The following is a 25,188-nucleotide window of genomic DNA, read 5'->3' as shown; positions in this document are numbered from 1 at the left end:
TTGAATGGGCGGCATTTAGGCGGAGTTTGGGGAGGAGTGTGGGTGGAGTGGGCGGGATTATGGGCAGGGAAAGGGGCGTGTCCACCTGTCACTTTTGATTTGACGAGGAGTGTCCCCCTATACTATACTATGTGACAACCCCTATGTAGTCAGATGCTGTCTGTAGGTTCTGAAGAAGCGGATTGTGCACCTGACCCTTCTATAGGCGCTATAGCATTGTGGCGGCACTTATATGTTGGGGTGTTTATGATACATTCTGGCTCTTGTGTATGGACACAATGTTGCGGTCATCATGACTGTAGTGCCCCATCATGGGGGTGCTCTCATGTGTGCTCCTTTTTCACTATTTTACAGAATATCCAGAAGCTGGTGGACTCATTAGGATCGTCCTCCACCAACTACTCCTACTTTGACCTGTTCCGGACTCCGAGGCTGCGCAGGATCTCGCTGTGTGCAGGACTGTCATGGTGAGGAGCGCACTCTCTCTGCCGCATGTTCTGCTCTGTGCTTTTGCTTGCATTGTGTGGAGCCACCCCGTCAGCCATGGTCAGGACTGAATGTATGTCCGGTCTGTACCGCAGCCCGGACTGAGACCACAGATTTGCATTGTGGTCAAAGAGCTTGATGAGTAATGTCATTGCAGACACAGGACCTGTGGTCACATCTCTTGAGAGCTGTAGGCCTTCAAGCAGGCAAACTGCTCTGCCACTTATTGGTTATGGGGGTTGTGAAACCATTGTGTCAACCAACCAATTTTGACATTGGGCTAAACCTAGAGGCCTTATCCTGGAGGTCCCCTGGTATTTACCCTTTAATCCCTATACAGAACCAGAACCTCTGGAATAGCGATCAAACACCACTGAAGTGAGGAGGGAGAGACTGGAAGGCGCAACATGTAGCAGACCAGATCCATCAGTGTCAGGACCTGAAAGGACCACTGATGGAGGATGCCCACTTGTATTAGGGAACTCTGAGTCTGATGTTCTTTGATGAGAGCCAGACCTTGTCTCCAGGCCTGTAGCAGAGAAGTCTTGCTGGCACTCCATAGGAGACAGTCACAGGAAGAGGAACCCTTAGTTGGCGACCATATACATTGAAGCAGGAGAATTCTGCCTAGGGAAGTAAAGCAACCTGGTCATCGTGACCTGCAGAAGCGAAGTGTCACAGTTAATCAGCATTTGAACTGAACCCCCCAATGAGACTTGATGTGTAAGGGTAATCCATGTGTTACTTTGGCAGCCTGTGCCCATCGCTCACTGTGTCTAGGAAGTTGGTACATTACTCATTGAGTAACTACTACTCCCATTTTTGCCTTCACTAGCACTCTACGCCTTCCTTTGCTCTGTGTGCGGCTGCACGGCTGCTTCTGCTATAACACTGTACTGCTCTCCTTATTTCTTTGCCTGAGCAATTAGGTTTCTAGTGTACCTGCTCCTTGCTGAGGTGTTTGTTCCTTTTGTCGGCCCATGGACCGACCACTTCCTGTTACGGTCTGAGTTTTGTCTGATCCTTCGGTATTCTGCACTGGTATCTGTAACCCCGGTGGGTCTGCTGTCAACCATACCAAGATGTAGTAGCCTGGTGCAGAGTCGGACTGAGGTCCCTTGGATCCACCAGAGGAAATGATTCTGAGCACCCGCACTCTGTGTGTATAGGGCCTTAAAGGGTTTCTGTCACCCCACAAAACTCATTTTTTTTTTTTTGGATAGTTAGATTGCTCATAGTGCGATATAGGAGAATATAATGCTCTTACTTACTTTCATGCGGCCGATTCTTTATAAAACAAAGTTTTATAATATGTAAATGAGGGCTCTACCAGCAAGTAGGGCGTCTACTTGCTGGTAGCCGCAGCAGCAATCCGCCCCCTCGCCGTGTTGATTGACAGGGCCAGCCGTGATCTCCTCCTCCGGCCGGCCCTGTCAGTAATTCAAAAATCGTGCGCCTCGCGTCATTCGGCGCAGGCGCTCTGAGATGAGGAGGCTCGTCTCCTCAGCACTCCCTCAGTGCGCCTGCGCCGATGACGTCTTCTCTTTCGGTGATGTCATCGGCGCAGGCGCACTGAGGAGACGAGCCTCCTCATCTCAGAGCGCCTGCGCCGAATGACCAGAGGCGCGCGATTTTTGAATTACTGACAGGGCCGGCCAGAGGAGGAGATCCCGGCCCTGTCAATCAACAAGGCGAGGGGGCGGATTGCTGCTGCGGCTACCAGCAAGTAGACGCCCTACTTGCTGGTAGAGCCCTGATTTACATATTATAAAACTTCGTTTTCAAAAGAATCGGCCGCATGAAAGTAAGTAAGACTATTATATTCTCCTATATCGCACTATGAGGAATCTAACTATCCAAAAAAAAAATAATGAGTTTTGTGGGGTGACAGAAACCCTTTAAAGGCCCTGTTTTATTAGAGGTCTAGTATTGTCAGAGCTTGTACCAGAGGATCGTCTGGTGGTCTAGTCCGACCCTGGCTTGCTGACTCTCCTACCTCGAAGTCCATATTCCTTTATAGGGGTTAAAGGGTGAATACCAGGGGATTGCCAGAGTAATGCCCTTGGGTTAATTTCAAAGTCAAACCATTTGATTCACACACCCAGTGCCTACTATAACACCTTGCTCAGGCAATAGAAACTGCTGGCTTACTCACTATGGCGCTACCCAAAGTATATAAAGAACTGACCACTGACCATGGCCACCAGGAGTAGCAGCTGAATTATCTACATACCATATCTGCCTACTTGGGTGCCATGGTCGCTACTGATCCCGTACTGCGACCATAAGCTGCAGTGTTTGCACTATTGCCTCTACCCGTCATGGTGTCTGGGTGCTCCAGGTCCTACCTCTCACTTTCTCCATGGTATGACCGGGATCCTAATTTGTTGTGATGTCCTAAATAAGTGCATCTTTCACTTTGAGTTACTGCCTCACCAGTGTTTTTCTGACCGGTATCAGGTAGCATTTCTGCACTCCCTCCTGTCAGGTGAAGCAATTACCTGGATGAATCTGTTATGGAAATGCAGGGACTCTGCCCAGCAATCTTCATGAATTCCTGGCTACCTTCTTTAATGTCTTGGCAAGCGCCCGACTGTATAGGGAGGGTGCTCAGGGACTGATGGTCCTCCCCCCTCCCCCCTTTTCCCCTTAGTGGCGTTCAGGGAGTCTGGCCCATCTTGGTAATGGTTAAGTAGGTTGCAGATTAGGGTCATTAAGGGTTAATTCACTGGGGATCCTCCTTAGACAGGATGGGGGCGGTGCAGGAAATCCTGAAGGTCACATATAGCCCCTCCCTGTTCTGGTCACTCCCTCCCTCCCTTCGCGGTTATCATTGAGAGGCGGGTCGAGGTGCCCGGTTGATCAGTTATGGATACTTGGTTATTCTGTTTTGTTTTTTCTATTCTTAAGAGACCCTGCTGGGAGTCCAGCGGTTTTGGAAATCTCTCCGATGATTACGGCTTTTGAGAGCTGCAAATTCTGGTCGAGTTTATGAAGTCACAGCTGGCGGCATTTGAGTACAGCGGAGATATGGTGGTAGCAGATGGCGTAACTGCCCGCTGGGAGTCCAGCGTTTGGCATACCGCTCCGATATTATGGTTTATTAAGGTTTGCCGCTTTAATAAAGAAGCTGTGGCCGATCACCATCCAGCAATAAAGTGATAGAGTTGTCGGTGTCTTTTGTTATGGGTCAAGGTTGGGTAAAGGGGCCAAGGGTGAGTTAAAGGTGGTATCCCCTCCCCCTGTTTCCCTGGATATCAGCAGTCTTGAGGAGCCTGGCCATACTTCTTCTGCAGCATCATCTCTTCTGCGCCTCTGCCAAGACAATCTCACAATTGGGCAGTATGCCATATTGTACTTTGGCTACTGAGCTACAGTATCATGGAACAATGAGGGTCTGCTATCAGCTTTTTGGGAAGGCCTGTCTGACTGTGTGAGATGAGGAAACAGCTCCTATTGTGTGAACATTGTATTTGTGTAAATGAAGTTAAATGATCTGGACTGACATTCTGCTGTTTGGCCACAAGAGGCCGTTGTTTCCTAAGCACAGCTAACAGACTGCATATTCATGAGATGTTAAACTCTCAGAGGCGGAGTCACAAGCCTGGAAAAGGAAGTGAGGCAGCAGCCATCTTAGAGTGAGCCTGGAAGAAGCATACAGGAGCTTTGTGTGAGGAGAATGTGTCTGAATGCAAAAGAGGAGCCAAAGTATTGGCAACAGGCCCCCACACACCGGCCAACCCAGAAGGTTCTACAGCAGGTGGTGAGGAGCTGTAGTCTGTGAAAGAGCAACATGTCCGGTTGGCCAATTGGACATTTTAAGGTACCGCAGAGGTCTCTGGTGAAGATCCTGCCACGACAGGAACAAATATTGATGCTGCCGGTGGGGACTGGACAACAACTGAATGGGCTGGATGTCCTGATCAATCCCGCTTACCAGTGGGAAATGCAGACCTGCCCACTGGAAGCCCAGACCCTCGCTATTGTGAAGGATTGGTGTGTGCCTGTACGATGCCTCAATGTTGAAGCCTGCAAGTTGACCATTCCTGGAAATACCTTGCTGGCTAAAGCTTATGTGTCCGAGAGGGACATTCTTCGATGAAGAAGCTTCATGCTCCAGCCAGATAGGAGATCAGCCTGGACCTATGCTGTAGAGGTCCAGCAAAGGGAGATCCCGACAGCAGAGTTGAAAGGCCAAAGTGATCATGGCCTGGATGGGGGTGGAGTGCAAGAGCCAGGGCAACAGAAGCTGCTGGAAGACACCCTGTGGGAATTTCAGGAGGCGTTCTGGAGACATGATGAGAATTTCGGATGTGCTTCCACCATTGAACATGAAATCCCCACAGGCGATGCTACAGCTATCAGGGAACAGTATTGGCAAATCCCGCACAAGATGTACCAGTAGGTGAAAGACATGGTGGCCAGCATGTTGGAAAATTGGGTGATCCAAGAGAGTCAAAGTCCCTGGGCTACTCCAGTGGCCTTGGTGCAGAGGAAAGATGGGAGTCTCCGGTTCTGTGTGGATTATCGGAAGCTAAATGCCCAGACCATCTGGGATACCTACCCCCTTCCGGAGATTGAGGAGTTGTTGTCTGCCCTGAGTCATGCGAACTTTTTCTCAACTCTTGATCTGGCCAGCGGATATTGGCAGGTACCGGTGCCAAAAAGGACAAAGCAAAGACGGCCCTCATTCTACCTATGGATTCAGTTCAACTAGATGCCATTCAGCCTGTCCAATGCCCTGGGAACATTCCACTGTCTGGGGGACCTCAACTTTGAGTCAGTATTAATTTACCTGGATGACATAGTAGTGTTTGGGTCCTCCTTTGAGGGTCACCTCCAGAAGCGGCAGGTCCTAGGACGGCTGTGAGACCATGGGCTCATGATCAAGCCCAAGAAGTTCCAACTGTTCCAACAGCACATAGAGTATTTGGGATATTTGGTCACCCTGGAGGGAGTAAAACAGGCCCCTAGCAAGGTGGAGACCGTCCAGGAGTATCCCCATCCGAGTACATTACGAGAGGTGCGGGCATTCGTGGGACTGGCCGACTACCACAGGAGGTTTATACCCAATTTTGCTCATTTGGAAGGTCCGCTAAACGAATTATCAAGGGGCACTGCAGGGAGCCCAAAGGATAATCCCATCGAGTGAGGACCCTGTCAACGAGAGGCCTTTGAAGCAGTGAAGGAGGCGCTGACCAGTGCCCCGATTCTTGCTTATGCGCGATTTGATACCCCATTACTGCCCAGGACGGACGTGAGAGAGTCATTGCCTATGGCGGCCAGTCTCTGAGGGATTCGGAGAGAAACCCTGACAACTATAGCTCCTTTAAATTGCAACTACTGGCACTGGTGTCCGAAAGGTTCATACAGTACCTAAGAGGTGCAGAGGTGACTGTGATGATGGACAAAAACCCGTTAACACATCTGGAGAATGCCAAGCTTGAAGCGCTTGAACAGAGGTGGATGGCTCACCTTTCCAAGTACCGATACTGCATCAAGTTTCGGTTGGGGAGAGAGATCGGCCACGCCGAAGTACTCTCCCAAGTTCCTGTAGGGTTGCCAACTATGAGGAGCTAGAGGACACTGAAACTCCTGACCTTGGTTGATTACCTATGTTCCAGGACATGGCACATTCAAGTGGGGTGGCGTCCGGGAAGCTGATGGTGTTGGGAAAGTTGATGTTGGATGATTGGGAGAGTTCCAGAATGGCTGGAAAGTGTTGTGATAGTGGGTTAAGCTGAGTGTTACCCAGGGCCTTCTGTGTAGGACCATATACTTGCAATCAGAGCTGAAGTACTGACAACAGATTGTTATCCCCATGTCATTGGAACTGGAGGCCGCCCGGGAAGCCCATAAGAGGTGCACCCATTTCGGGAGTGACAAACTGTACAAGTAGCTCCAACAGCTGGCATACTGTCCAGACTTGGCAGACATGGTGGCTGAGGCATGTTTTTAAGTGTCGGCCCTGTGTGCTGAGTAAGAGTACTATTCAACGGGCTCCTGTCTAGGCCATTTAGACGCCTGCGCCCCTAGAGATCCTGATGATAGATTATGTACAGATTGGGTACTGTACCTTGGGACACTCGTACTGTCTGGTCATGTCACATAATTTCACGATGTATGCAGTGGTTGGACCCACCAGAGGCCTGACGGCAGAGTCAGTCACTGGAACGGTCAGTAAATACATTATACAGATGTTCGGGTGTCCACAAAGGATAAATTCGGACTGGTGGGCATGTTGTCAGAATACTCTAATTAATGAGCTGTTCCAAATGTATGGGATCTAATGTTTACGCTCCACCCTGTATCACCCTCAGGGAAATGGGGAGCGTGAGCGGTTCAACCGCACTTTGCTCCAGATGGTGTGGACTCTGGAGGACAGCCAAAAAGCCCAGTGGCCGGAGTACCTGCCTGAACTGATGTGGGCGTATAACAACAGGGTACACAGTACCACCGGTTACTCCCCACATATGTTCATGCTTGGGAGAGCCGGCCGGGAGATTGAAGATCCACATGCCCGATACGATGGAGCCACCACTGAGAAATACCGGCTGAAAGTGGTCCACAAGGTGGGGGAGTGCCTTAGGCAAGTGGTGCACCCTAACCCAACACCCCTGCAAAGGGATGGGTATGCCCCAGGCGATCGAGTAATGGTCAGGGCAAAACGGCCATCTGGGAAGTTAGATGGGCGGTGGGAGGCAGTCCCATACACAGTATAGAGGAGGGTAGAACCTGCCATCCCGGTCTATGAGGTAGAGCCAGTAGGGACTGGAGGGTCCTCTCGGAACTTGCTCCGTAACATGCTCCGTAACATCCTTCGTCTCAGAGTACAGAGGAAATCCCCTTTAAATGAGAAGAAGGAATGGTGGGTTGTCCCTTCCCCGGTACCCACAGCGCTATGTGCAGGATGAGTTTGCACTGGGAGGATTGCCTAGGACAACAAACTCTAGTGGGGTGACATGTGAGATGAGGAAACAGCTCTCATTGTGGGAACATTGTTTTTGTGTAAATGAAGTTAAATGGTGTGTACTGACATTGTACTGATGTACTGATCTAGTCCAGAGGAAGGGGAATTGCTGCCAGGAATGCAGATGAGAGCTGAGGAGTAAAGCCACAGACACTGCGGTACCGCATGCTTGTTGGAGAAACCCTTGTTCCATCCACAGTCACCAGCTTATACAGAGCAGACCCGGGTTGGTAAGACTAATTATGCACGTACTTCATCACACTTTTGGCGCCTAGTATCCTAGAGACCGAGACCAGGCCTGTAGTCAGTTAGTTAAGTTTTCTGTTTGTGTCAGGCCACAAGTACTGTTAACTGCTCATAACAAGGACTTCATGTTTAAAGTGCCAGTTCATTCTGCAGAGATGATAAGCGTCACAACGAATTCAAGCCAGGCTGGTGTGTATTGAGGAGAAACCCTATAGGCACGTGCTATTGGGGGGAATATTATAGCATGTAATAATATTATAATCTTTTGTGCTGTACCGCAGGCTAGTCAACATCACGCACCCTAATAATTGTTCCTAATTCTAAGGTAATAACAGGTAAGGCGTGGCTGGTCTATTTGCTTCCAGCAACCACCGGAGGGCGCCGCGCTGTACAGCACAAGGGTCTCAGCCTCCCGGCTGGGTGTATGTAAATTTATTGGTGTGTAATAAACCACTAAGTAAAATACGGTATTGGCAAGACTGGTGTTTGAGTTGCTTTCCTTGTCCATGACTTCGCTGTATCCTGGGGAGCCCACCCTGGTACACGGCTTACTACTGCATAAAAGAGGACCTAGCTTGTCGGGATATCCCATTCACCATTGATGACCTGATTACTCTGGCTACATGAATTGATATTCGCTTCAGAGAATGCTTTAGGAAGTTTCCCAGTTTGGCACTTACTCTGCAGAGACTTTTGCTTCCATCTTCTCCATCTCCTGATCCTGAACCTATGCAACTGGACTAGGTCTGAGAAGGAGCATCTACATAGACGCAGTAAGGACTTATGTTTGAACTGTGGAGCCAAAGGTTAGCATGTGCATACCTATCCTCTCAATGCGAGATTCCCTTCCTGTGTCTTAGTCCTTAGGTGAGATTTAGTTTACCGTGCAGGACTGGTGACCCTATAGGAATACTTGTTATGCCCCAGGAGAAGTCCTTGGTGGTGACATTGGTCAACAAGAGCCCATGGAGCTTCAAGTCAGGATTCTGCACACAGATAGGATCTTATTCTACATCCTGCCTATATCTACTAGCAGTGGCGTACATAGAGAAGTAAGAGCCCCATAGCAAGGATCAAAGCAGGCCCCCCACACAGGACAGAAGGGTTTTCGTCTAAACACCTTTCAATAAGCCTTGGGCCATTTTTCCACTGCCTCATTTGCTAAAAGTTGTTCCTTTACAGAGTAGAGCCCTGGCCAAGGTCCCCCTCACCCCCAGGAGAAGAGGGGATGATCCCTCTTGCCCTGGGCCCCATAGCAGTAGCATGGTCTGCTGCTATGGTAGTTACAGCCCTGTCTACTACTCCTACTGGGACTGCCCTGGTTTGGTACTCGAGAGAGATTCAGCATTGGGGTTCTGGCTGTTACTCTCACTGTCTGGTTCCTGTTCTACCTGTCTGATCTCCATCAGTTCCTCAGAATCTTCTGGGTCTATCCCCAGCCTTTGCTGGCTATTTCACTATCTTTGATAAAAAGGAAGCTGAGACACTGCCAACACGTGGTCCCTACGATTGTCCCATGTGAACGTGTTTACCCATTATCTCTGCCTGAAATTCTCTGGCTACATTAGAAAAATCCTGGAAAGAGGCTTCACCTGAAAGTCTTTTCACTGGCTGATTCTTTTGTCAAAAAGAAAGATGTAAAGTAAAGAACAAGTATCCTCTACTACTGATTCCAAAACCCCTTGGAACCAGAATTTTCACTAGAGTCTACAACCTCATTAAGGTTCGAGAAGTTGATGAATCAGACCCCGCTGAATTGATGAGCTGTCCTAAACATAGGAGAACGTTTAACCTGGTGGAAGCATTTCCTCAGGGAAGATGGAAGTGTGTTTCCTGTGATAGGCTGCTGTGGTGTGTATGAGGACCTGTGGTCACACAACCAGATCACCGGGTCCTTAAGTCCAGGAGGGGAAGTGTTCCTGGAGTGCAGTTTAGGAATGAATGTGAAGGAGCAGGTCACAGATGAGGCTCTGGGAGAGAGTGTCTGATATCTGATGGTGGGCACTGCAGTGTGACCAGACCAAGAGAGCAGCCCTGCACCAGGGAAGAGGTTCCTATACCTCCTGGGATCTCTGCAGAGACCATACAGAGTTGTGAGCTGAAACCGACAAGTATGTGTGCCTCCTTCTGAGCGAAACCGTATTGTTCTGTAACGTTTACCCTGTCCTGTGCTGCCGCTTATCCTCCCTTGTGCTGCCGCCCATCCTGCTCTGTGCTGCCGCTTATCCTTCCATGTGCTGCCGCCCATCCTGCCCTGTGCTGCCACTTATCCTTCCATGTGCTGCCGCCCATCCTGCCCTGTGCTGCCACTTATCCTTCCATGTGCTGCCGCCCATCCTGCCCTGTGCTGCCACTTATCCTTCCATGTGCTGCCGCCCATCCTGCCCTGTGCTGCCACTTATCCTTCCATGTGCTGCCGCCCATCCTGCCCTGTGCTGCCGCTTATCCTTCCATGTGCTGCCCTGTGCTGCCGCTTATCCTTCCTTGCGCTGCCGCACATCCTGCCCATTGCTGCCATTTATCCTTCCATGTGCTGCTGCCAATCCTGCCCTGTGCTGCCGCGTATCCTTCCTTGCGCTGCTGCACATCCTGCCCTGTGCTGCCACTTATCCTTCCATGTGCTGCCGCCTATCCTGCCCTGTGCTGCCGCTTATCCTTCCATGTGCTGCCGCCCATCCTGCCCTGTGCTGCCGCTTATCCTTCCATGTGCTGCCGCCCATCCTGCCCTGTGCTGCCGCTTATCCTTCCATGTGCTGCCGCCCATCCTGCCCTGTGCTGCCGCTTATCCTTCCATGTGCTGCCGCTTATCCTTCCATGTTCTGCCGTCCATCCTGCCCTGTGCTGCCGCCCATCCTGCCCTGTGCTGCCGCTTATCCTTCCATGTGCTGCCGCCCATCCTGCCCTGTGCGGCCACTAATTCTTCCATGTGCTGCCGCTCATCCTGCCCTGTGCTGCCGCTTATCCTTCCATGTGCTGCCGCTTATCCTTCCATGTTCTGCCGTCCATCCTGCCCTGTGCTGCCGCCCATCCTGCCCTGTGCTGCCGCTTATCCTTCCATGTGCTGCCACCCATCCTGCCCTGTGCTGCCGCTTACCCTCTAACACTGTGTCATGGTGCTGTAGGTTGCCCCCTCCCAGGGTAATGTCTCTATCACCCCACAGGATCGGACTTGCCTTCTCCTATTATGGGATCAACCTGAACATCTCTGGCTTCGGACTGAGCATTTACCTCACCCAATTCCTGTACGCCCTGGTGGAGGTGCCCGCCAGGGTGGGCGGCTACCTCCTGCTGAACTATCTGGGAAATCGACGGACAGAAGTCTTCACCGTGCTGATGACCGGAGCGTGTCTAGGAGCCAATGTGTTCATCCCTGCGGGTGAGAATCCTATACACAGATCACAAGCAAAAGTATTAGCACCCCCCCCCCCCAATTGCAGAAGAATGTCAGCTCATGGGCCAAATGTATATCCATCCACACGCTGCAATATATGGAGCAGTGAGGTATACAGGAATGTATGATGGAGCAGTGAGGTATGCAGGAATGTATGATGGAGCAGTGAGGTATGCAGGAATGTAGGATGATGCAGTGAGGTATACAGAAATGTATGATGGAGCAGTCAGGTATGCAGGAGTGTATAATGGACCAGTGAGGTATGCAGGAGTGTATGATGGAGCAGTGTGGTATGCAGTTCTGTATGATGGAGCAGTGAGGTATGCAGGAATGTATGATGGAGCAGTGAGGTATACAGGAATGTATGATGGAGCAGTGAGGTATATAGGAATGTATGATGGAGCAGTGAGGTATGCAGGAGTGTATGATGGAGCAGTTTGGTATGCAGTTATGTATGATGGAGCAGTGAGGTATGCAGGAATGTATGATGGAGCAGTGAGGTATACAGAAATGTATGATGGAGCAGTGAGGTATGCAGGAGTGTATGATGGAGCAGTGTGGTATGCAGGAATGTATGATGGAGCAGTGAGGTATACAGGAATGTATGATGGAGCAGTCAGGTATGCAGGAGTGTATGATGGACCAGTGAGGTATGCAGGAGTGTATGATGGAGCAGTGTGGTATGCAGTTCTGTATGATGGAGCAGTGAGGCATGCAGGAATGTATGATGGAGCAGTGAGGTATACAGGAATGTATGATGGAGCAGTGAGGTATATAGGAATGTATGATGGAGCAGTGAGGTATGCAGGAGTGTATGATGGAGCAGTGTGGTATGCAGTTATGTATGATGGAGCAGTGAGGTATGCAGGAATGTATGATGGAGCAGTGAGGTATACAGAAATGTATGATGGAGCAGTGAGGTATGCAGGAGTGTATGATGGAGCAGTGTGGTATGCAGGAATGTATGATGGAGCAGTGAGGTATACAGGAATGTATGATGGAGCAGTCAGGTATGCAGGAGTGTATGATGGAGCAGTGAGGTATGCAGGAGTGTATGATGGAGCAGTGTGGTATGCAGTTCTGTATGATGGAGCAGTGAGGTATGCAGGAATGTATGATGGAGCAGTGAGGTATACAGAAATGTATGATGGAGCAGTGAGGTATGCAGGAGTGTATGATGGAGCAGTGTGGTATGCAGGAATGTATGATGGAGCAGTGAGGTATACAGGAATGTATGATGGAGCAGTGAGGTATGCAGGAATGTATGATGGAGCAGTGAGGGATACAGGAATGTACGATGGAGCAGTGAGGTTTACAGGAATGTACGATGGAGCAGTGAGGTATACAGGGATGTACGACGGAGCAGTGCGGTATACAGGAATGTACGATGGAGCAGTGAGGTATGCAGGAATGTATGATGGAGCAGTGAGGTATACAGAAATGTATGATGGAGCAGTGAGGTATGCAGGAGTGTATGATGGAGCAGTGTGGTATGCAGGAATGTATGATGGAGCAGTGAGGTATACAGGAATGTATGATGGAGCAGTGAGGTATGCAGGAGTGTATGATGGAGCAGTGTGGTATGCAGTTCTGTATGATGGAGAAGTAAGGTATGCAGGAATGTATGATGGAGCAGTGAGGTGTACAGAAATGTATGATGGAGCAGTGAGGTATGCAGGAATGTATGATGGAGCAGTGAGGTATACAGAAATGTATGATGGAGCAGTGAGGTATGCAGGAGTGTATGATGGAGCAGGGAGGTATGCAGGAATGTATGATGGAGCAGTGAGGTATACAGGAATGTATGATGGAGCAGTGAGGTATACAGGAATGTACGATGGAGCAGTGAGGTATACAGGGATGTACGATGGAGCAGTGAGGTATACAGGAATGTACGATGGAGCAGTGAGGTATACAGGAATGTACGATGGAGCAGTGAGGTATACAGGGATGTACGATGGAGCAGTGAGGTATACAGGAATGTACGATGGAGCAGTGAGGTATGTAGGAATGGATGACGGAGCAGTGAGGTATGCAGGAATGTATGATGGAGCAGTGAGGTATACACGAATGTATGATGGAGCAGTGAGGTATGCAGGAGCGTATGATGGAGCAGTGAGGTATGGAGGAACGTATGATGAAGCAGTGAGGTATGCAGGAGTGTATGATGGAGCAGTGAGGTATGCAGGAGTGTATGATGGAGCAGTGAGGTATGCAGGAGTGTATGATGGAGCAGTGAGGTATGCAGGAGTGTATGATGGAGCAGTGAGGTATGCAGGAGTGTATGATGGAGCAGTGAGGTATGCAGGAGTGTATGATGAAGCAGTGAGGTATGCAGGAATGGATGATAGAGCAGTGAGGTATGCAGGAATGTATGATTGAGCAGTGAGGTATGCAGGAGTGTATGATGGAGCAGTGAGGTATGCAGGAATGTATGATGGAGCAGTGAGGTATGCAGGAATATATACCTCACTGCTCCATCATACATTCATGTATGCAGGAATGTATGATTGAGCAGTGAGGTATGCAGGAGTGTATGATGGAGCAGTGAGGTATGCAGGAATGTATGATGGAGCAGTGAGGTATGCAGGAATATATACCTCACTGCTCCATCATACATTCATGTATGCAGGAATGTATGATGGAGCAGTGTGGTATGCAGTTATGTATGATGGAGCAGTGAGATATACAGGAATGTATGATGGAGCAGTGAGGTATGCAGGAATGTATAATGGAGCAGTAAGGTATACAGGAATGTATGATGGAGCAGTGAGGTATACAGGAATGTATGATGGAGCAGTGAGGTATGTAGGAGTGTATGATGGCGTAGTGTGGTATGCAGTTCTGTATGATGGAGCAGTGAGGTATGCAGGAATGTATGATGGAGCAGTGAGGTATACAGAAATGTATGATGGAGCATTGAGGTATGCAGGAGTGTATGATGGAGCAGTGTGGTATGCAGGAATGTATGATGGAGCAGTGAGGTATACAGTAATGTATGATGGAGCAGTGAGGTATGCAGGAATGTATGATGGAGCAGTGAGGTATACAGGAATGTATGATGGAGCAGTGAGGTATGCAGGAATGTATGATGGAGCAGTGAGGTATACAGGAATGCATGATGGAGCAGTATGGTATCAATAAATGTATGATGGAGCAGTAAGGTATGCAGGAATGTATGATAGAGCAGTGAGTTATGCAGGAATGTATGATGGATCAATGAGGTATGCAGGAGTGTATGATGGAGCACTGAGGTATGCAGGAGTGTATGATGGAGCAGTAAAGTATGCAGGAATGTATGATGAAGCAGTGAGGTATGCAGGAATGTATGATGGAGCAGTGATGTATGCAGGAGTGTATGATGGAGCACTGAGGTATACAGGAATGTATGATAGAGCAGTGAGGTATGCAGGAATGGATGATGGAGCAGTGAGGTGTGCAATAATGGATGATGGAGCAGTGAGGTATGCAGGAATGTATGACGGAGTAGTGAGGTATGCAGGAATGTATGATGGAGCAGTGAGGTATGCAGGAATGTATGATGGATCAATGAGGTATGCAGGAGTGTATGATGGAGCACTGAGGTATACAGGAATGTATGATGGAGCAGTAAAGTATGCAGGAATGTATGATGAAGCAGTGAGGTATGCAGGAATGTATGATGGAGCAGTGATGTATGCAGGAGTGTATGATGGAGCACTGAGGTATACAGGAATGTATGATAGAGCAGTGAGGTATGCAGGAATGGATGATGGAGCAGTGAGGTGTGCAATAATGGATGATGGAGCAGTGAGGTATGCAGGAATGTATGACGGAGTAGTGAGGTATGCAGGAATGTATGATGGAGCAGTGAGGTATGCAGGAATGTATGACGGAGCAGTGAGGTATGCAGGAATGTGTGATGGAGCAGTGAGGTATGCAGGAGTGTATGATGGAGCAGTGAGGTATGCAGAAGTGTATGATGGAGCACTGAGGTATACAGGAATGTATGATGGAGCCGTGAGGTATGTAGGAATGGATGATGGAGCAGTGAGGTATGTAGGAATAGATGATGGAGCAGTGAGGTATGCAGGAATGGATGATGGAGCAGTGAGGTATGCAGGAGTGTATGATGGAGCAGTGAGGTATGCAGGAATGTATGATGGTGCAGTGAGGTATGCACGAGTGTATGATGGAGCACTGAGGTATACAGGAATGTATGATGGAGCAATGAGGTATGCAGGAATGCATGATGGAGCAGTGAGGTATGTAGGAATGGATGACGGAGCAGTGAGCTATGTAGGAATGGATGATGGAGCAGTGAGGTATGCAGGAATGGATGATGGAGCAGTGAGGTATGCAGGAATGTATGATGGAGCCATGAGGTATGTAGGAATGGATGATGGAGAAGTGAGGTATGAAGGAATGGATGATGGAGCAGTGAGGTATGCAGGAATGTATGATGGAGCAGTGAGGTATGCAGGAATGGATGATGGAGCAGTGAGGTATGCAGGAATGGATGATGGAGCAGTGAGGTATGCAGGAGTGTATGATGGAGCAGTGAGGTATGCAGGAATGTATGATGAAGCAGTGAGGTATGCAGGAATGTATGATGGTGCATTGAGGTATGCAGGAGTGTATGATGGAGCAGTGAGGTATGCAGGAATGTAAGATGAAGCAGTGAGGTATGCAGGAATGTATGATGAAGCAGTGAGGTATGCAGGAGTGTATGATGGAGCATTGAGGTATGCAGGAATGGATGATGGAGCCGTGAGGTATGTAGGAATGGATGATGGAGCAGTGAGATATGTAGGAATAGATGATGGAGCAGTGAGGTATGCAGGAATGCATGATGGAGCAGTGAGGTATGTAGGAATGTATGAAGGAGCAGTGAGGTATGTAGGAATGGATGACGGAGCAGTGAGCTATGTAGGAATGGATGATGGAGCAGTGAGGTATGCAGGAATGGATGATGGAGCAGTGAGGTATGCAGGAATGGATGATGGAGCCATGAGGTATGTAGGAATGGATGATGGAGAAGTGAGGTATGCAGGAATGGATGATGGAGCAGTGAGTTATGCAGGAATGGATGATGGAGCAGTAAGGTATGCAGGAATGTATGATGGAGCAGTGAGGTATGCAGGAGTGTATGATGGAGCAGATAAATTGATTAGGAACAAATGGGCGGCACTGTGCTTCCGTCGGGGTCCAGGTGCACGGTCATTAGGTTGATTCCCCAGATACTTGTAATAGAAAGACCAGCACTCCGTAATTCCAATAATGAATAAGGATTTCTTTATTCGTCACCCATATGTGACGCGCGTTTCGACACCAGTCTGTGTCTTTGTCAAAATACAGGTGATAACAGCTCCTGGAGCTGTTATCACCTGTATTTTGACAAAGACACAGACTGGTGTCGAAACGCGCGTCACATATGGGGGACGAATAAAGAAATCCTTATTCATTATTGGAATTACGGAGTGCTGGTCTTTCTATTACATGTATGATGGAGCAGTGACAGTGGCGTACATATAGGGGTCGCAGGGGTCGCAGTTGCGACCGGGCCCGGGACCCCAGGGGGCCCGGCCGCCTGCGGACCCCTGGCTGGCCCCTGCGCTAATCTGTCTTGCGGTCAGCCGTCAGCGCCGGGCCCAGGCAGGAGAGAGCATGGCGTCGGCGTCGCGGCAGGTCTCTCGCACCTGCCTGAACTCACGCAGCAGACGGGACCCGGACTGGAGAGAGATGGAGAGCGAGGACCGCCGAGCCGAGGAGACAGCACAGTTCACTTCCCCTAGTGCAGCGCGCCGCAGCAGCCGGTAAGTAAGGAAAAAGCCGCACTGACTAGAGTAGTGAGGGGGCCCCTCTGGCCCTGGCAGATGACCGGTGGGGGGGGTGTTTGAGCTGGCCGAGTAGGGGCCCTGGCCTGCGATGGCCAGCCCGGTTGGGGAGGGGGGGGCTGAATTTATTGATGGGATTGGGGTCTTTTGTGGCCTGGGCTGATGCTGATCTGAGGGGTCTTTCGGCTAATGATTGATCTGGTGGCTGATGGGGGGGTCTTTGAGCTGATGATCTTTAGGCTGATCTGAGGTCTGATGGGGGTTGACTGGGGGTCTGATGGGGGTCTTTGGGCTGATCTGAGGTCTGATGGGGGCTGACTGGGGGTCTTTGGGATGATCTGAGGTCTGATGGGGGCTGACTGGGGGTCTTTGGGCTGATCTGAGGTCTGATGGGGCTGACTGGGGGTCTTTGGGCTGATCTAAGGTCTGATGGGGGCTGACTGGGGGTCTTTGGGCTGATCTGAGGTCTGATGGGGGCTGACTGGGGGTCTTTGGGCTGATCTGAGGTCTGATGGGGGCTGACTGGGGGTCTTTGGGCTGATCTGAGGTCTGATGGGGGCTGGCTGGGGGTCGGATGGGGGTCTTTGGGCTGATCTAAGGTCTGATGGGGGCTGACAGGGTGTCTTTGGGCTGATCTGGGGGCTGACTGGGTGTCTGATGGGGCTGACTGGGCGTCTTTGGGCTGACTGGGTGTCTGATGGGGGTCTTTGGGCTGATCTGAGGTCTGATGGGGGCTGACTGGGGGTCTGATGGGGGTAGGAAACTAAGATGTCTGTCTGTCAAACTCTGCAGAGATGAGAGATGGCTGAAAGAAATCATCATGGTGGTCCGGTCTGAATGGAGAAGTTTAAGAAAGAGAACATCTACTGTACATCAAAGGAGACATCATGGATGTAAGAGGTATGGGCGCGATATATAGGTAGGGCTGTGCCTGGGTGTGGCTTGAGGGTGGGCGACTGGGCGGGGACACAGGGGCCCCATAATCAAGCCACTTCGCCTCACGGTGTTTTGGAGAGGGCTGTTTGCCCGCCTCCTGCCCCAGGATTATGGCCCATACTAACTTTGAAGGAGAAGACAGACTGGAATTCGGGAATTCGGGAACCCCTGCTCGGATCTGGGTGATTTTTGGATATGTTGTTCACCCAGATCAGAGCTATCCATGGATGTATACATTATGGGGATATTTGGGGTTTTGGGGTGTTTTCTGTGTTTGGGGGAAAAATGTGTGTTTTCTGTCTGTGAGTGATTAAGTTAGCCCATTACGTTTGGTAATTGCATTTTGTTGATTGCGTCTCAGACAATGCCAGTGTGTTAGTTAATTGCGTCTCAGACAATGCCAGTGTGTTAGTTAATTGTGTCACAGACAATGCTCATTGTATTTTGTTGATTGCGTTACAGACAGAGGGAAGGGGATTTTGTATACAATTGCTGGGAAGGTTTCAATACTGTAAATGCATGTGATTGGCTAAAATATAAACTGTCACAGTCTTTTACAAGGGCCCCAGGCAGAGTGTCCCTTGCTAGGAGACCTGCATAAAAGGCTAAAAAATAACCCATTAAAGAGCTCTGCTTGACCTCAAAACGAAGTGTCGTCTCGTTATTGAGGGAATTGGATTGTATGCTGATTGCCAGGAGTGTAAGCCGATTGTATGCTTTTCCTGTTCAGCGGTTTCCAGTGTTCGTGTGTTTCCTGTTCCGGAGTTGAAGGATTCGTGTAGTTTGCAGTTCGGCAGACTGGTGCTTGCAGTAGCTGCCTGTCAATCTGAAAGGAGGATATCGTCTGAACGGAGCTGTGTGCTGAACGGTCCGTTACAATTAGTGGCAAGCGACGGGATCATTCTCACGGCCCAGAAGGACAGCTACAAGGCAACACCAGTTCCTGGATTACAAATTGAGGGCAACAATAGTACCCGTACAGCGCCCCTATCTACAAAGGAACCAAAATCAGCAGAGCCAGCATGGAGCCCTGCTACACTCAGGAGGAGTTTGATAGAGAGGTTAATGGGTTGCTGTCTCTCTTGGGACCCAACCCCGCGGAAAACCTCATACAGATCGTGAAGTGGAGGATCAGAGAGTACCTGCAGGCCATGGCAGAGGTAGAGAGGGGGGAGATACGAGCAAGTTCCCGGGAGCTAAAGGTGCTGTCCTTGCTCCCCAGAGGCAGTGTGAGTTACAGGGAGATGAAGGTGCCGTCCTTCCTCCCCAACAGTCGAGTATTGTATTGGGAGCAGAGACAAGCGGTCTCTCTCTCCAGCGGCAGTGTGTACCCTTAGGAGAGGAGACAGTTCGTCCCTCTCCACAGCAGCCAAGTGATCCACAGGGAGCTGAAGGTGCTGTCCTTCCTCCCCAGCGGCAGTGTGTCCTGCAGGGAGCAGAGATAGTTGGTCTCTCTCCCCAGAAGCCAAGTGAGTCCCAGGGAGCTGAAGGTACCATCCTTGCTCCCCAGCGGCAGTGTGAGTTACAGGGAGCTGAAGGTGCTGTCCTTTCTCCCCAGCGCCAGTGTGTATTCATGGGAGAAGAGACAGTTGGTCCTCACCCCCAACAGGAACCAGAAGTACCGGAGGTCGCGGACCTCATAGACTGGTCCTGGGAGGACTCCCAGCAGGCAGGGGGAGATGGGACCGAAGTCTCTCTACCGGCCCTACAGGGATGCTGGGCAGTCGGCCCAGATCTCCAGCGGCAGTGTGAGTACCAGGAGGAGGAGGTAAGCGATCCCTACCCTCCACAGCTAACCCCTACCGAGGTACTGAGGTCAGTAGAGGAGCCGTTAGCTTCCTCTGACCCCCTCCCAGCAGAAGAGCTGGCATCTAGGCAGAGCGCCGCTGGCCTCTACCCTAACTTTCCCTTTGTCAACGGGCAGGACTATACCCCGGTTGCTCCAGCGGAAGAGCTGGCAACTGGGCAGAGCACAGTTGGCCTCTGCCCTCCTTTTTCCCCTTGTCCCAGGCTTGTCCATCTGCAGGTCCCCCCAGCTGAAGCGCTGGCACCAGGGCAGAGTACCATCAGTCTCTGCTCACTCAGCGACCCACAAAGCCAAGAGACCAGTGCCCAACACAGCCATGGGGAAGCCATGGGACTGAAACAAGCTACTAAATTGCCCGGGTGCAGTAACCAAGTGTTGGGGGGGGGGACTGCACTGCTGATTGTATATTATTGTGGGGGGGCTGCCTTGTTGATTGTAATTTACTGTTGGTGGGTGACTCGACTAACTCAGGTACTGACCGACAGAAGGTCAGCTACCTGGTTAGTCTCCCCCCGAATGGGAAGATATGTGGCGAAAGCCACTTCGCCACAGTGTTTTGGAGGGGCCTGTTTGCCCGCCTCCTGCCCCAGGATTATGGCCCATACTAACTTTGAAGGAGAAGACAGACCGGCAGCACAGCTTAAATCTGTGGAACTGTTTTGGGCAGGAAAGCTATGCTTGCGACCGGCCAAATGTGACTTCCATGGAATTCGGGAACCCCTGCTCGGATCTGGGTGATTGTTCGATATGTTGTTCACCCAGATCAGAGCTATCCATGGATGTATACATTATGGGGATATGTGGGGTTTTGGGGTGTTTTCTGTGTTTGGGGGAAAAATTTGTGTTTTCGGTCTGTGAGTGATTAAGTTAGCCCATTACGTTTGGTAATTGTATTTTGTTGATTGCGTTTCAGACAATGCCAGTGTGTTAGTTAATTGAGTCTCAGACAATGCCAGTGTGTTAGTTTATTGCGTCACAGACAATGCTCATTGTATTTTGTTGATTGCGTTACAGACAGAGGGAAGGGGGTTTTGTGTACAATTGCTGGGAAGGTTTCAATACTGTAAATGCATGTGATTGGCTAAAATATAAACTGTCACAGGCTTTTACAAGGGCCCCAGGGGGAGTGTCCCTTGCTAGGAGACCTGCATAAAAGGCTGAAAAATAACCCATTAAAGAGTTCTGCTTAACCCTCAAGCGAAGTGTTGTCTCGTTATTGGGGGAATTGGATTGTATGCTGATTGCCAGGAGTGTAAGCCGATTTTATGCTTTTCCTGTTCAGCGGTTTCCAGTGTTCGTGTGTTTCCTGTTCCGGAGTTGAAGGATTCGTGTAGTTTGCGTTTCGGCAGACTGGTGCTTGCAGTAGCTGCCTGTCAATCTGAAAGGAGGATATCGTCTGAACGGAGCTGTGTGCTGAACGGTCCGTTACACAGGGGCCCCATGGATTGTGTGTACGCCACTGAGCAGTGAGGTATGCAGGAATGTATGATGGTGTAGTGAGGTATACATGAAGGTATCTCTATCTTTCATGCCTCACCTTCTGTGACCCAGTATTTATATTCTACTTTGTCCCACAGACAAGGGGCCACTTCGAACAACGTTTGCTGTTCTTGGAAAGGGCTTCGCCGAGGCGTCTTTCTGTGTAATTTATATGCACACATGTGAACTGTACCCTACAGTAATACGGTAAGTACCCAGAAGAGCACCTTGTACCCTGGAATATGGGTCAGCAACAACAGGCAGGACTCGTGAATTGAAGGATGAAAGATGGAGGGAGTCAGACAGGAGAATATGACAATTTGGGGGTGTCAGGTAAGAGATTGTTGGGAAGAGGGGTGTCGGCATTGTGGGTATGAATTGAAGAATCTGTCTGGCCCGTGCAAGTGTCAACTCACTCTCCCTCGAGGGAAGAACATGTCCACAGTCTCAAGGCTCGATATGAAGGTCCAAGCAAGGCTCGCTCAGGCTGCAGGTTATTACTGTGATGCACGCGGAGTGACTGCAGGGTGAGCACTGGTATCCCGAAACAAATTGTACAACCAAATATATACAGAGTGGTCTCACACAGCACCCAACGTGTGCACTAGAAATATCCCGCCTGCTCACAAACTCCGACCATTGTCTGAAGAGCAATAGCCCTGCTTTATGGCCCCTTTACCCAGTCGTTGGCCCAAATCACACACTTGTTCTGCCAGTGGAAATCTCTGGAACATTCCTTCTAAGTGTCTGGAAGTTTGATTCCAGAATCCTCCCTGTCTGAGCAGAAGCCTTTAGACCATTCATTTGTTACATAACCCTGATTATGAATTGTATTCCATTTCTCTCTCCTACATTAGAGACTTCTCCAAGAGAAAGTGACAGGTGGGAGTAGTCAGGCAGGAGAATGTGAGCGGTGGGGGATCAGACTGAAAACAATAGAGGTGAAGGAAGTCAAACAGGAGAACATCAGATTTGTGGGCTGTTAGCCAGGAGAACATGATAGGTGGTGGGAAGACAAGCAGGAGAACGTGTGAATTGGGGAGTCAGGCAGGAGAACGTGTGAATTGTCTGGGGGAGTCAGGCAGGAGAATGTGTGTATTGTCTGGGGGAGTCAGCCAGGAGAATGTGGTAGCTGGGGGAGTCGGGCAGGAGAATGGGTGAATTGTCTGGGGGAGTCAGGCAGGAGAATATGTGAATTGTCTGGGGGAGTCAGCCAGGAGAACATGTGAATTGTCTGGGGGAGTCAGCCAGGAGAACATGTGAATTGTCTGGGAAAGTCAGGCAGGAGAACGTGTGAATTGTCTGGGGGAGTCAGGCAGGAAAATGTGTGTATTGTCTGGGGGAGTCAGGCAGGAGAATGTGGTAGCTGGGAGAGTCGGGCAGGAGAATGGGTGAATTGTCTGGGGGAGTCAGCCAGGAGAATGTGGTAGCTGGGGGAGTCGGGCAGGAGACTGGGTGAATTGTCTGGGGGAGTCAGGCAGGAGAATGTGTGTATTGTCTGGGGGAGTCAGGCAGGAGAATGTGGTAGCTGGGAGAGTCGGGCAGGAGAATGGGTGAATTGTCTGGGGGAGTCAGCCAGGAGAATGTGGTAGCTGGGGGAGTCGGGCAGGAGACTGGGTGAATTGTCTGGGGGAGTCAGCCAGGAGAACAGGAGAATGTGGTAGCTGGGAGAGTCGGGCAGGAGACTGGGTGAATTGTCTGGGGGAGTCAGGCAGGAGAATGTGGTAGCTGGGGCAGTCAGGCAGGAGAAAGGGTGAATTCCGCTACCGCTAACAGGGATAGACGATGGATCCTTAATATTGTTAGGCAAGCAAAGCAGGAAAGGGAGGTGGATGTCATTGTCCATCTTGGGACAAATGATCTGGCTTGCAATGAGGTTTCAAAGGTGAAGGAAGCTTTTCACACACTTGGAAATAATATACGAGAGGTTGCATTAACTGTTTCATTCTCTGCAGTTTTGCATGTGCATAACCTTCAGCATGAAAGAAAGATGCGCATTAAGGAATTCAATGTATGGATGGGTGAATGGTGTCTGAACCAAGGGTTTGGCTTTGTGTCTCATGTTAGCTCTCATTGGAATGGAAAAGAACAGCACAAGAAAGATGGTTTGCATCTTTCTCTCAAGGGAACGAATGTCCTCAGTGAACAGTTCCAAGTATTTGCTAAGGAGCATTTAAACTAGGAAATGGGGCAAAAGAGTGATAATCCAGCAGTCCGACTGCCCCCCCGGAACATTGCCAGAAGATGCCAGTAGCACAAAGGTTAAGAAATGACAAGCTCAGAGTCTTATCTACAAATGCTCGCAGTTTAGGGAATAAGATCAATGAACTTGAGTCTATAATGGCATCTGAGAATATAGATGTAGTGGCTCTTACTGAGACTTGGTTCAATGGGAGTAATGACTGGGATATAACAATACCAGGGTTCTCTCTATATAGGAAAGACAGATAAGGCAAGAAGGGGGAGGGGTAACCCTGTATGTGAAAGATAGCATAAAATCTAATTTAATACAAGTTAGCGAGACCAATTTAGAGTCAGGTTGGGTTACCTTGCAGCTTGATAATCAAGAGGTAACTCGTGTAGGTGTGATATATAGACCACCTAGCCAAGTCAAAGAATTAGATGATCTACTAGTTGAGGAAATAGCTAAAATGACATTGAAGGGGGAAGTTATCATTATGGGAGACTTCAATCTTCCAGATGTAAACTGGAAAACCAAAATAGCTAGTTCTGCCAGGAGTACAGATATTCTAAATTCCCTACTGGGATTATCTCTACAGCAAGTAGTGGAGGAGCCAACCCGGAAGGAGGCCATTTTAGATTTAGTATTCACAAATGGGAATTTGGTATGTAGTGATCACCAGTCAGTGTGGTTTACTATAAGTACAGTGACTGAGTCACACCACACAAAAACAAAAGTTTTAGATCCTTTAAAAACTGACTTTTCTAAAATTAGATTAGTGGTATACGAGTCCCTATCAGACTGGAACAGTTTCATTGGAGTCCAGGAGAAATGGGACTACTTAACCACCTCAGCCCCCGGTGCTTAAACACCCTGAAAGACCAGGCCACTTTTTACACTTCTGACCTACACTACTTTCACCATTTATTGCTCGGTCATGCAACTTACCACCCAAATGAATTTTACCTCCTTTTCTTCTCACTAATAGAGCTTTCATTTGGTGGTATTTCATTGCTGCTGACATTTTTACTTTTTTTGTTATTAATCGAAATTTAACGATTTTTTTGCAAAAAAATGACATTTTTCACTTTCAGTTGTAAAATTTTGCAAAAAAAATGACATCCATATATAAATTTTGCTCTAAATTTATTGTTCTACATGTCTTTGATAAAAAAAAAATGTTTGGGTAAAAAAAAAATGGTTTGGGTAAAAGTTATAGCGTTTACAAACTATGGTACAAAAATGTGAATTTCCGCTTTTTGAAGCAGCTCTGACTTTCTGAGCACCTGTCATGTTTCCTGAGGTTCTACAATGGCCAGACAGTACAAACACCCCACAAATGACCCCATTTCGGAAAGTACACACCCTAAGGTATTCGCTGATGGGCATAGTGAGTTCATAGAACTTTTTATTTTTTGTCACAAGTTAGCGGAAAATGATGATTTTTTTTTTTTTTTTCTTACAAAGTCTCATATTCCACTAACTTGTGACAAAAAATAAAAACTTCCATGAACTCACTATGCCCATCACGAAATACCTTGGGGTCTCTTCTTTCCAAAATGGGGTCACTTGTGGGGTAGTTATACTGCCCTGGCATTCTAGGGGCCCAAATGTGTGGTAAGGAGTTTGAAATCAAATTCTGTAAAAACTGACCAGTGAAATCCGAAAGGTGCTCTTTGGAATGTGGGCCCCTTTGCCCACCTAGGCTGCAAAAAAGTGTCACACATCTGGTATCTCCGTATTCAGTAGAAGTTGGGGAATGTGTTTTGGGGTGTCTTTTTACATATACCCATGCTGGGTGAGATAAATATCTTGGCAAAAGACAACTTTGTATAAAAAAATGGGAAAAGTTGTCTTTTGCCAAGATATTTCTCT

The 25,188-nt window shown here is 49.1% G+C and overlaps 1 protein-coding gene across 1 annotated transcript in view; it reads left to right on the top strand.

Moving 5' to 3' along the window:
• The window catches only part of SLC22A7 (solute carrier family 22 member 7), a 199,027-nt gene that overhangs the window by 109,668 nt on the left and 64,171 nt on the right, over nt 1-25,188 (top strand). The window contains exons 6-8 of the mRNA XM_040427668.1: nt 355-467; nt 10,864-11,078; nt 21,230-21,338. Of these exons, the coding sequence (XP_040283602.1) occupies nt 355-467; nt 10,864-11,078; nt 21,230-21,338 (437 nt within the window). The remainder of the gene's footprint in view (nt 1-354; nt 468-10,863; nt 11,079-21,229; nt 21,339-25,188) is intronic.

The sequence above is a fragment of the Bufo bufo genome, chromosome 4, assembly GCF_905171765.1.
Source record: "Bufo bufo chromosome 4, aBufBuf1.1, whole genome shotgun sequence".
NCBI classification, from domain to species: Eukaryota; Metazoa; Chordata; class Amphibia; order Anura; family Bufonidae; genus Bufo; species Bufo bufo.
The sequence above is the reverse complement of the archived record's forward strand: the minus strand, read 5'-3'. Positions and strand labels throughout refer to the sequence as shown.